This window comes from Acomys russatus, chromosome 4 (genome assembly GCF_903995435.1).
Source record: "Acomys russatus chromosome 4, mAcoRus1.1, whole genome shotgun sequence".
Lineage (NCBI taxonomy): Eukaryota > Metazoa > Chordata > Mammalia > Rodentia > Muridae > Acomys > Acomys russatus.
This window is the reverse complement of record NC_067140.1, coordinates 10245063-10257362: the sequence shown is the minus strand read 5'-3', so window position 1 is coordinate 10257362 and position 12300 is coordinate 10245063. Positions and strand designations below refer to the sequence as shown.

Below are 12300 nucleotides of genomic sequence, written 5' to 3'. Positions count from 1 at the left end.
ACTTTTAATTGGTTTGCAGCGTTTTTTATCATCCATGTATGATTTAAAATGTAAACTTAATGAAAAGTGTAACATTAACACAATGAAAGGATCTTCTCCATTGTAGTAAACAGCAATGGAGGAGTGGTACTTGCTCATGGCTGGGGTCTGGGTAACATGGAAACTGAGTGGTATCAGGCTAGAATGCTTCAAGTTTAAGGTGTTAATTATGATCCACAAGTTAAGCAAACTGAGCACACTGATAAAAATAAGTAAATATCCAAAATGGCAGTAAGGGTGGGTTGAAAAATAACTAAGAAAGATAGAAAAAATAGCTGGGTGGCAGGAGTAATTAATCCTTTAAAAAATAATAACATAAAATATCAATGGGTTAAGTTGTTCTAAAGACAAAGATTGGTATATTGGATCAACCCAAACAGGAACCATCTATTTACGATCTATTCACTTTAAATACAGGGACACAAAAGAGGTCAAAGGTAAAGGAGGGTAAAAAAAGAAAATTACCAGTGGTTGGGGTCCTTGCTGAGGTATTTTCAAGCTATTGCTATCCCTCCCTCCCTCTCCTCCTCCTTCCTCACTGTCTCTGTCTCTCTCCCTCTCGTTCGGTTTTTGAGACAGGGTTTCTCTGTGTAGCCCTGGTTGTTCTGGAACTCACTCATTAGACCAGGCTGGCCTCGAACTCACAGAGATCTTCCTGTGTCTGCCTCCTGAATTCTGCTTAGTTCTTGGTCTCTCATCCAAAGAACTGAAAATCAGGGATCACACAGATGTGCAGAAGTAGCAAGATAACCCCTATCCATGGAGACAGTCATGACTGACAGTGGGCCACATGAGTGACAATGATCAAGAGTCCTAAGTATTTGTTGTTCCAGGCTTCCTTTATGGGTTCAAGAGAAGGCAGAGGTTGTTACTAACAGGTACACTTAAGTGGTTCTCTATTTTGATTGATAGATTAGATTATATAATCATTTCCTTTTCTTGGCATGTTTCTTCTCATAATACATTTGTTTGTAATCATATGCCCACCCAATTATGCAGAGACACTGATAGTAAGCAGGGGATTTCCATAAGAGATTACTAGAAGACATAGTTTTATTTTACTGCACATGCACACAAAACCAATTCAACCTTATATTCTCAGACCCAGATAAGTTGAGGATAGATTTGAAAGAAACTGTCAACATTTGATTGTTTCTAGGGTCAGAAAGCATGTTGCCATTCAGAAATGGGAGTGCATGTAGCCTGTGTATGTGGGGGTCGTTGTGAGGTTTGGAGAAGGGTCTATGTGTACAGCATGTGCAGATGCCAAATGTTTTACTGTAAGAGGGGTATGTATGTGTATGCATAATCAAAACCAAATAGGGTCCCAAACTAAACTCCTGTGCTTTCCTGCCTCAGATGGACCATACACAAAGTAAGTGAAGAGAAAGCCAATGTGGCTTTATTATGGTGAGGTGAAATACTTTGAATAAAACAGTTATGACAGGCAAGGATACTATATTTGGGTAAAAGGTCTAATACAAGATATAGCAGTTATTAATATACATACTTGAGTCCAAAAGAATATATAATAAAATGGACAGAGTTAAGAGGAAAACAATCAGAATAAATTAATAAAAAATAAGAAGAGGAAAATAATCAAAAAATATTTGGAGACTTTAATACTAAACTTTAAATAGTAGACATAAAAACCACACAGCAGCCAGCTATGACATATACCTATAGGATGCCTAAGGCAGAAGGATGCCTTAAGTGCACAAGTTCAAGACCATCCCTGACAAGAGAGTAAGAAATTCTCAACACAAAACCAAGCAGAAATCAGAAGATAAGAAAGAAACAAAAGACTTTAAAATCAATATAAAATTAATCAGGTATGGTGGCTCATGCCTGTAATCCTAGCACTTGGGCGGTGGAGGCAGGGAGACTGCTGCAAATTTGAGACTAGGCTAGGCTACATAGTTTCAGGCCAGCTTAGGAAAAAGGAAAACATTATAAACTAATTAGACATAACAGATACAAATGGATCAGCCACACAAAAGTGATGAAACACTTAGAAAAATACAGGTAAATACCTTCCAGACCTTGGGCTAGGCAGAAGTTTCTTAATTATGATAGCAAAAGCACTGGCAACAAAAAAATAAATAAATTGGCCAACACCAACATGTAAAGACGTTGAGCTGGGCATGGTGGTTCATACCTCCAACCCAGCACTTAGGAAGCAGAGACAAGATATGAATTCCAGGCCAGCCTGGGATCCATAGCAAGACCCTCTCTCAAAGCACCAACATGGATTTTAAAAAAAGATTATAGTTATGAAGTAGCAGTGAAATATGTGATGGTTGGGGGGTCACCACAACACAAGGAACTGTATTAGAGGGTCGCAGCATTAGGAAGGTGAGGACCACTGCTCAAAAGAGTGAAAAGACAATTGACAGATGAGAGAAAATTCCTGAAAATCATGCATATGGTAATTAATTCAGAATACATAGAAATACAATTCAACTACAAGCCAATTTTTAAAATGGGTAAATTATTTAACTAGACATTTTTCCCAAGAAGGAGAGAGCTAACAAGAGCTAAAAGCTCATGAAAAGATGACTAATATCTTGGGCTGGAGAGCTGGCTCAGCAGTTAAGAGTAAGTATGGCTGCTCTTGCAGAGGACCTGGGTTCAGTTTCCAGTAACCACATGGTAGCTCACAACCATTTATAATCTCAGTTCCAGAGGATCCAATGCTCTTTTCTGGCCTCCGTGGGGACCAAGCACCACACATAGTGCACAGACATACATGGAGGCAAAACATCCATAGACATAAAAATAATTTTTTAAAAGACAAAAATTTTTGTAAAGATGACTAAGATTTTTAGTTTTTAGGGAAATGCATATGAAACCTACATTGAGATTCTATCTTTCTTTCCTTTTTTTTTTTTTTTAAAAGACAGGGTCTCTCTGTGTAGTCTTGGCTGTCCTGGACTCTTTTGTAAACCAAGCTGGCCTCGAATTCACAACGATTTGCCTGCCTCTGCCTCCCTAGTGCTAGGATTAGAGGCATGCACCACCACACCCGGCTACAGTGAGATTATAGCTCATGCTTAAATCAGCTATTGACAACATATACATAAACAAAATCAGAGTCATTGGTGAGGCTGTGGGGAAAACTTGGCTCCCTGGTACAGTGCTGCTATGAATGTAAAGTGATTAAGCTGTGGGACACTCTTCAGCAGGCCTCAAGAAGATGAGCACGAGCTTCTCATCCAATCCAGAAATCTCACTCTTAGCGCTGGAAAGAGGGCCTGAACTGACATCGTGCAGCAACGTTGAAAGCGGCAGTAGTCACAAGTCTCAAACAAAGGAGACAGCCTGTGTCCATTGACATAAGGATGGGCTAACAAATGCGCTCTTTACATAGAGTGGCATTGTATGTACAGTGATACATTGTATAACATGGATGGAACTTTAAAACATTATGCCAAGTAAAATAAGCCAATCACAAAAGACATATTGTATGATTCTACTTATATGAAGGCTCTAGCCCAACGTATGGCAATTGAAGGTAGAATGCAGGCTACTTCTGAGAGAAGAATTGAAAGTTATTATATAATAGGTACAGAACTTATATTTAGGGTATGGAAATAACAGAAGTGTACATAATGTACTAAGACATATACTTGGTATGGCTGTAATGGGAAATTTTGTGTTCAGTATATTATACCACGATGGTTTGTTTTTTTTTTTTAAACTGGAGATAAGAGAAGTAGGTATGAGTAAAAGGCATGGCAGAGCACAGCCATACCTGCTGTGTTGTGCTGTGTTGGCAGGAGTGGCCATACCCTAGTGGCAGCATTACCTCCAACGTTTCCATTATCTGCACCCTGGCTTTTCATGCTCCCCAGACAGCCTCAATGTAAAGGCCCTATCTGTACACAGAGGATGAGACCCCTGTAATCAGCTGCCTGCCCTGACTTCCAACCTGCAAGTTATAAATGAAGATATGAGGAAGGTGCACAGTATCTGCGGAGATGCCAGAGCTCAGGGCTGTAGAAATCAGGAGTCAGGTGTCACTGTTAGAACACAGAGTTAGCAGGCACCAGGGATCAGTGGCCAGGGTGATGGGCTAGGTGAGTGACAGGAGGCCAAGAAGTCTGATGACCTTGTCTGATTCAGCCAGCATTCTGTCCTTATAATGCACATTCTGCTCTTTCACCTTCCTTCAGGCTGGAGGGGACAGTGGCATGGTATTTCTGTAATACTCATGGAATTAAAGAGTCCCCAACACCATGTAATAACAGCCCAGGATAGTGAGAACTGGGCATCCTTGGGGCCTGTACAAGTTGTAGCTGCCATGGAGTGACAGTTATGTGTTTTCTCCTCAGAAACAGACTGAATTTGATCTGATTACTGTGAAGGACCAGCCAGTCTGGGATGCTGTCTGCCATGTGGAAGGGCCAAACCTGCCGCACATCATCTTGATGGCCAGCTGCCAGGCGCCAAGAGAGCCTCGGGAGGCCTTGCTGAGCTCAGAACCTGCCGCAGCCCTAACCACCCTCCGCCTGACACTTCTAAGCAAGTAGCTAGGGGTTTTCATCAGCGCATCCTCCCACTGTGCAGGACCTTTCCTTTGCCTTCCAGGGACAAGCAATTCAGATTGCATATACCTAGACCCAGAATCAAGGTTCTAGCATATACAGCTGCCGATTTACATTTAATAAAGCATCCAACGACAGACATTTTGAATACACAGGAACTGGAGTCACCAAAGCAGTACAGCTCTGATAATGCCATGTCTGTTCTGTGGGAAGCTGAGACCACAGGGACCCTCGTCCTCTGCAGCAGCAGGAGTCACAGGCATGCTCAGAACTACATCAGGCCTGGCCCCACTTGCCTTCTCAAGGGAACAGAGCTGTTGAAGAGATCTCTGCATCACTGAGTGGAGAAGCCACATTCTGTGCTAGGCTTGCCTTGTGTTCTGACAGAGCTCACTGTTACCCTCAATTCGAACACAGCCAAGCTATAAGATTACCATCAGATGCTTACCACTCTCTTTAGTTAACCTTAATTCTGCTTTCTTATGGGTTCTGAATCATGGACCAATTTCTCCATTATCAGATCAACTAAAGAAACTATTCTTGTAAAACCCAATCTACTGACCTAAATGCTCCCTTCAGCCCTTCAGACTCCTTTAGAGCAAGAGGAAAGTGGTCAAGGTAGAGCCAGTTGCTTGGCTTTGGCCACCAGTGCTCAGTGCCTCCTGCAGGTCAGAAGGAAGTACATGGTGGCTGACAGGAAGAGTGAGGCTGAAGGGCATGGGAGATTTGAAATGACCAGAGCTGGAGTGGTCATGAACACAAAGACCTGCAGGTAGGAGTTCCTGGCAAAATGCTCTTGCCACACACCAAGGGCCTGGCCAGCTACTGGTTTTATGGTCCAGAGGTGCTGGACATCACTGGACAGGTTCCTGTGAGGGTGTTTTTAAAGCTTAAATTTATATTCCCAACCTGGGAAACAGGTACTCTCTATCTACTTTTGCCTAAGCCTCATTCATGTCCTTTGAATTAAAATCACAAGAAAAGGTGCCTTTCAAACAATGGAAAACTTGCTTATGGAGCTGCACTAAACATTAAAGCCCCGTCTCTCCTAGGCTGGCTTCTCTGAGAGCTTGGCTAAAGCAGGGCAGGGGAGGGACAAAGATGAGAAACACAACGTGCCATCCATGACCCCACTTACCCCTTGGAAACTTCATTAGACCCACAGAGCAAGAGCTTTGACCAAGCAGCAGTCACCTTCCAGGGCTCACACTCCCTCACTCACAGGAAAGGGAGCAGTGTGAGGATGAGCGCGGTGCCCTTCAGGCGTCTAGGAAAGAGGACTTTCTTTGTAACCCAGAGCTTGGAGCCATTATGGTTTGGTTTGGTTTTTTTTTTTTTTTTCCCCCCTTCCTGTTCCCATACAGATGACCTTACATTTGTCTCAGATTGGTGTTTGGTTTTTTTTTGTTTTTTGTTTTTGGCTACCTGGCAAGTTTTGCAGCCTATTTTTATATCCTTCCTGTTTGGGGAGGGAAGTCATTTGGCCCCAGACATTGAGGAATTCAAAAGAATGGTGAGTGATTGCTTTCCTTCAGAAAACAGAGGCCTGAAAGTTTTCCTTTAGTGTTTGTGTATGTGCAGATTTACATATCCATACTTACAATACACATATTATACTTTGTTCTTAAAAAATGTACATCTGATGTACACCTGAGCTTCACATGGAGTCTGTATGTGAAGAGATGACAGTACACTGGGCAGATGGAGCAGCAGAGGAAGCCATCTCCTGTCTAAGAAAGCATCTGTGTCTCACCTGAGCCTTGATGCCTGCTGGCTTCACCCCCAGAGCCCTTGCTGCACCAGCAGAATTGTAGACTCTATAAAAGCATCTCAACAGTTTCCATGGAACAGAAAATTAAGTTCCTTGGTGGACATTATGTAGGACACAGACAGCAGCCTGGTCTCAGGCCCAGGTACTCTTCTGGATGGGAAGTTGTAGTGACACTGGCCCTAACACACCTTTCTCAGAGCTGGTTAATGGCAAGATTGTCCAGGTAAGGACTGCAACGGACTAAATAATCTTGCTTCCTTTGCTCTTGTATGGGGGAGGGAAATTGTGTCTTGGACCTTATATTTGATAGATAATGATGAGGGAGGTGGTCATGGAGCAGGCACTTCAGGGACAGGCTTTGGGTGCCAAGCATGAGTAAGTACACTGACAGAGGAATAGGGGTGTAGGTGGCAGCTACGAGGCCTATGGTTACTATGACAGACAGATCACAGTGGCCTTGTACAGCTGAAGAATCAAGGTGTTCTATGTGCCTTCTGTAGAAGGCTGGCTGTGAGCTAGAGGTGGGATGGGATGTGCTTCTTTCTCCTGACAAAGGTTGCTTTATAAGGAGAGTCATCTTGCTCCATCCTCAGCACTCACTTGGACTTAGCAGTGGCGGCACATTCTCAGTGTTCTTTGCTGCCAGACTTGTATGTTTGAAGTTTCTCTACTTACATGGGGTTGTAAGTTCAATTCTAAACCAGACCCCATTCTAACAGAAACATGAACTTATACATAGGCTTTGCATATTTTTTGTAATTTTTTGATCACACAGATTTTTCTTTAGGGAGTTGGGTGTGTTAGTTTTAGGAGTCTTTTCCTTGCCAGCACTTTGAGGTTTACCTGTGTCCTTGTACTTTTCTCTTGACTGAGTGACAGCAGCTGTCAGGTGGACAAAATACCTTAGCCTGAGGTATCCTTCCCTCTGAAAGCAAAAGGAGAGTTGAGAGGGGCCTGAGAGACTTAAACCTTCCAGTCTGTCCCCAACTGGCCTTGGGTGTGTCCTACAAAGAAGCTCAGCAGCACTCTTCAGATCCAGATGGCTTAGAGCTCTTTCTTGTTCCGTCTGTAGTTATGCCATACCTGTGCCCCTTCCTCCCTGCTGGCCCTGGGACATCTGTCACACAGCTGCCTCATGTGGAGGGCAGGAGACTGTTTTTCTCGTTGTAGACTCCAGTGGTTCCCCAGGTGACTGTTGCACTGTCCCTGTCTTCCTAGTCTCTATATGGACCAATATCCTCAGATTGGAACAGCTTAGTCAGTTCCACCATTACAGCCCAAGTACATATAAAGGCACTTTCTGGGAAACCAGTCGAGAAAAGCCTCTGCTGTATCCTGGGGAAGTATATTAGTTCCATCCACTTTGCAGATGAACTTGTATCACAGTCATTTGCAAGGCTCAGTTGTCTGCAGGAGTCTTCTAGCTACATGAAGGTCTCTGGTCAGCTCATCCTGGTCAAAGTTTGGCAGGCTCCCTGTTTTGTTTTGAACTCTATAGACTGGAGCCTTCCCTTTAGCATCCCGACCTAGCTTCCTCTTCTCCCTTTTCTCAAGAGCACACAGTTCACCACCATTCTGTTCTAGTCTGGAGTCCACAGGTCTCCTGAGACTTCAACCTAAATTCTCCACACTGCAGTTTGTTCTGCTTTGGGGCAGTGGAGCAGGTAAGTGACTGAGCTGTATAATCCCGGGCTACTGGTGCTGTTAGGGGTCTTCAGTGCAGGGCTTGGGTTTGCTTTTGACTGAGTAATGGCAGAACTGATGATCATGTGGTTTGCTGTTTAGATTGCTACCTGGCTTATTAGCTAGAAACCCAAATGGAACGGAGTCCTCAGTCTATTCCTGCTGGAGTCTGTGTTCCTAGAGCCTGGCCTCTAGGAATGGCTGGCATGGAGTGACGAGCCCAAGTGCATCAGACCCCCAGAACCTGTGCTTGGTTGTGAAGTGAAAGCAGCTCACAGGGAGCATAGTCTATGACTGAGAGCTTGCTTTGGAAACTTTCTGAGTGCTTGTCAATATTAGCCAGTAGTCTATGGACCTGGTCCTCCAGGCTGGAGAAACAATACAGGTTTTTCTAGCTCAGGGCCTAGCAGGAGCACCTCTTCCCAACTCCCTGAAGTCAAGAGCAGGGATAGAAACGCAGAGAGGTTGGGAATGAGAGGACCCTGGTTGCCACAAGGACAGAAGTAGGTACCCGGTTCCTTGGCTTTTGGTTTGTAGGACTGAATGTATTCAGTGTAATTACTACTCTGTTGTCTCTACCCTCCTTGAGCCAGACCCTGCTGCTACTCTGGCAGAGTGGAGGGAGAGCAGCTATTTTGCAAGGACTGTTTGCTACGTGATGTCTTCCTGCTGTTTACAAGGATGGTGAGTTGGGACACCTGAGAGGGGCCCACAAATCTACCTGCCATCAGTGCCTCTTTTGTCAAGAGATTGTCATACTGTGCACACAGATGGGTACCCGTGTGTTAATAGCTTTTACTGGTCAATGTATTGACATGTGCTCCCTTCCGTGGACGGTGCATGATCCGTCTGGTAAGGTCAGTTGAAGGTAAAATGCCTAGGATAAAGCCTGTTCAGATACTGAATATAGAAAGGGCTGCCTGTGTTCTGTCCTTCTTAAGAAAGTACCAGAAGAGACACTGTCCAGTAGGAGAAAGTCTATTACATGATACCTGTTAACCTGTAGTTTGTACTTGAGAGATCTTGTCTGAGCTCCTGCCCGCACAGCTTGTCTCATTTCTGTAGTTTCTTTGACTCAGAGTCAGGGCCCCATGTGAAAAGGTTGGCTACAGTGAGAGCTAGCACCGATTCTTCAGCAGGGTTCCAGCATGAGTTGGGTTGCTCTTTGTGAAATTGGGTGGGCCAAGGGCAGCAGTGGTCACTCAGTCAACGATCTCTCTCCCATGCCTCTGAGTAGCCTGCTTTGTTTAGCTTTGCCAAGAAGGTCAAACTGTGTCATACTTGTTATTAAACAGAGAAAACGAGCCAACCTTCCTCTGGCTCCTGCTGACTGTTGTTCTTTGAGTTGTCCTGACATAGCCCTTGGGGAAATTGGGGAGGCTGCCAAAGGCCTGCAGAGCCCTTGCTGACAGTGCCCTGGTTCCTGGTCCTCCAGCACCTGCTTTGTGTTCTGGTCTCAGTGTGGACAGCTTTGTTCTCAGGGGACCCAACTGCTGAGAAGTGCAACTAAGGGATGACTTGAACAGTCTGCCTTTGCTGTGCTGTTCTCAGGAACAGCTGAAGTGTGCCGGTCTTGGTGCTAAGTGAGGGGCAGCTGTCCTGTTCAGTGCGAGGAGGGTCACCTGCTACTGCAACCAGCTGTGAGAGCAAACTGAGAAATAGCATATTCTGTCACATAGACCTTTGTGGAGAAGGAATTTTCTGTTGTGATCCTGGCTGGCCTCAGACTTGGGCATTCTTCCCACATTTCCCTCCTGAGTTAGAGGTATGGGCCACACTGGGCTGGAGTGTAGGAATCCCCTACCCTGGGAGACGTCTGAATAGAAAGACAGCCTTTGCCTTTGGTGTGGGCTGAATCTCTGGGCCTTGTAAGGTCCCCCATGGGGATGCTGCTATTTCTAAGATGCAAATTGCACATTTCCTAGATTTTGTATCTGCACATTTGGATAAGGGATGGGATGAGGGATAAAACTGCTTGTGTAGTTTGAATGGGCCTCAGTGGTACTTTCAATCTTTTGACTGTTCCTAAATAAAAATGTACAGACATTTCTTATCTGGTGTGTGTGTGTGTGTGTGTGTGTGTGTGTGTGTGTGTGTGTGTGTGTGTGTGTGTGTGTGTGTATACACGCTTGAGGGAATTACAAAGCTAAAACCCTTTATTGATTTTTGGGGGGACAAATCTTGACCTTAAAATCAATGAATTGGGGCTTCCTTCACTCCCCAGGTAAGCATTGCAGTTCACGTCTCTTCTGCATTCCTCCTGAGCTCAGTGATGTCTTCCATGTGAACTATGCTGAGTAAAGCAAGTCTGATCTTGGAGCCAGGAGCTGTGGTATGCAGACACGAGCAAGTTTTCCTGTGTTCCTTTTTCTGGTGAGAAGAGTTGTCCGTAGAGCATGTTGCTTGCTAAGGAGGGCTTGTCACTATGCAGGATCCGAGACCCTTCTAAAGAACCAGTGTCAAACCTATTCCTTCAAGACTCAAAGCAACTGAATTTTGTTGGGATGGCCTCACTAGCCTATCACATAAGGAAAAGGGGATTCCCAAAATAAAGCCACCTAGGTGATAAACAGTATCAGGAACTGCTCTTGATCTGAGCCTCTCTCAAGGCCAGCTCGGGCCCTAAAGAAGTTGCTGTGTTTCTTTTCTCTAAAGAGCCATGTCATAGGGCTGACTAAACTAGTGTAATACTACAGAGCTATCTCTTGAGTCCTTAGTGGGCAGATTCAGAACACACTGGGTGGAGATGGCGACAGCAGCCTGCAGGGAGCTGCAGTCTTCCTGGTAAGAACAGGCTGACAAACATCCTCTGGGGATATATGTCCCAGGTAGGAGAAGCCTCTACGGGCCAGATCCACTTAATTAAAATATGAGGCAGGTCTGGGCTTGTTTTGGCCACTGTTAGTTTGGTAGGGTGACATCACAGTTAGCACCCTTCAGATTTGATATGGTCAGAGATAATGGACAAGCTGAAAGACAAGTGGCTCTATAGTCCCAGTCACCAGCTTAAGTTCAGGGTGAGTCTGGCCAGAAGGGAGGCCCCAACTCTTTGTTAAGTGCACAGCTACCTGTAAATGGATTTTTCCTAGTAAACGCCACAAACTGTTTATGCCTTCAAACCACAGGGCTTTCAGTCCCATGGCAGGAGGCAGAAAGCCTCGAAGTAGTAGGCAATGCTCTCTTGGCAAATGTTCACTGGTAACATTTAGTGATCCCTCTTTACTAGTCCCTGGCCTGCTAGCCAAAAGGACATTTCTCGTGGCTTGTGTTCCCGGTACCCCTTCCAGCCCCACTTTTTTAGAGTCCTATGCTGAAGCCAGTGGTTCTCAATCTGACCGCTCATTTTCACGCCCCAGGAAACAAGGCCCTGGTAACAGTAACAGTAATTCTCAGCTGTACCTGAGGGTATGTTTAAAAGCTACATGGCTAAGACTCTACACGTCATAACCCACTGGATGGAAAGCAATGTAACCCAAGCTGTCACATGTAGATAACACTGGATGCATCAGGCATGACAGCCACAAGGTGCCAAGACATTAAGACCCAGGTCATTTCTCCCTCACCAGCATTTGTCTCCTTCTAGTAGCAGTCAAGTTCACTTGGAGGACTTGAGATGGAACTGACCCTGAAATCTGCTTGACTGAGAAGGAAATGTGATAAGGGGCCAAGACAGGTGAACACAGTTCTGTGAAGCAGCTTGAAGGCAGAGCTGAGCCTCTCTAGGAAGGCTTGCTCAGGAAATGGAGGTATTGAAATTTAAGTGCTTAGCACCAAACAAAGCTGCACTGAGGACCAGCAAACATGGCTCTGACCTTCTCCTGGGCCACAAGACTCAAGTGGGAACTCAGAGCTTCTGAGGACCTGACACATCTCATTCATTGCTACTTATAACTAATTTTGCTGTTATGAATCATAATGTAAATATCTGGTATGCAGGATATCTGATATGTGACCCCTCTGGGATTGCAACAGGTTCGAAAACCACTGCTTTAGATGAAACTACAGATCCAGCCACCACCCAAGCACTTGCTGCTGTGACCCAAGCTAAGCAGTGTGGAACATGTGCTGCACCGTGGTCTAGTTTTTGTCCTGCCCCCAGCAAAGCCTCAGGAAGGAAACAGGCCTTTCTCAGCAAGTAGGCAGAGGTTCCGGCTGGCAGAGAGGAAAGTAGAGTAGCACCTGGTAGCACATATCCAAAAACTCCTTTTTTGAAATAGGTTTCTGTCCAATGGAGACTGAACTTGCTCTTAGGTAGGCTGG

General features: G+C 44.9%; 1 protein-coding gene across 3 annotated transcripts in view; it reads left to right on the top strand.

The window, feature by feature from the left end:
* Positions 1–4599, top strand: part of Zhx3 (zinc fingers and homeoboxes 3) — a 105914-nt gene extending 101315 nt beyond the window's left edge. For all 3 annotated transcript variants that reach the window (XM_051143712.1, XM_051143713.1, XM_051143711.1), the window contains exon 3: positions 4374–4599. In XM_051143712.1, coding sequence (XP_050999669.1) covers positions 4374–4384 — 11 coding nt within the window. In that variant the 3' untranslated portion in view covers positions 4385–4599. The remainder of the gene's footprint in view (positions 1–4373) is intronic.
* The last annotated feature ends 7701 nt before the right edge of the window (positions 4600–12300 follow it).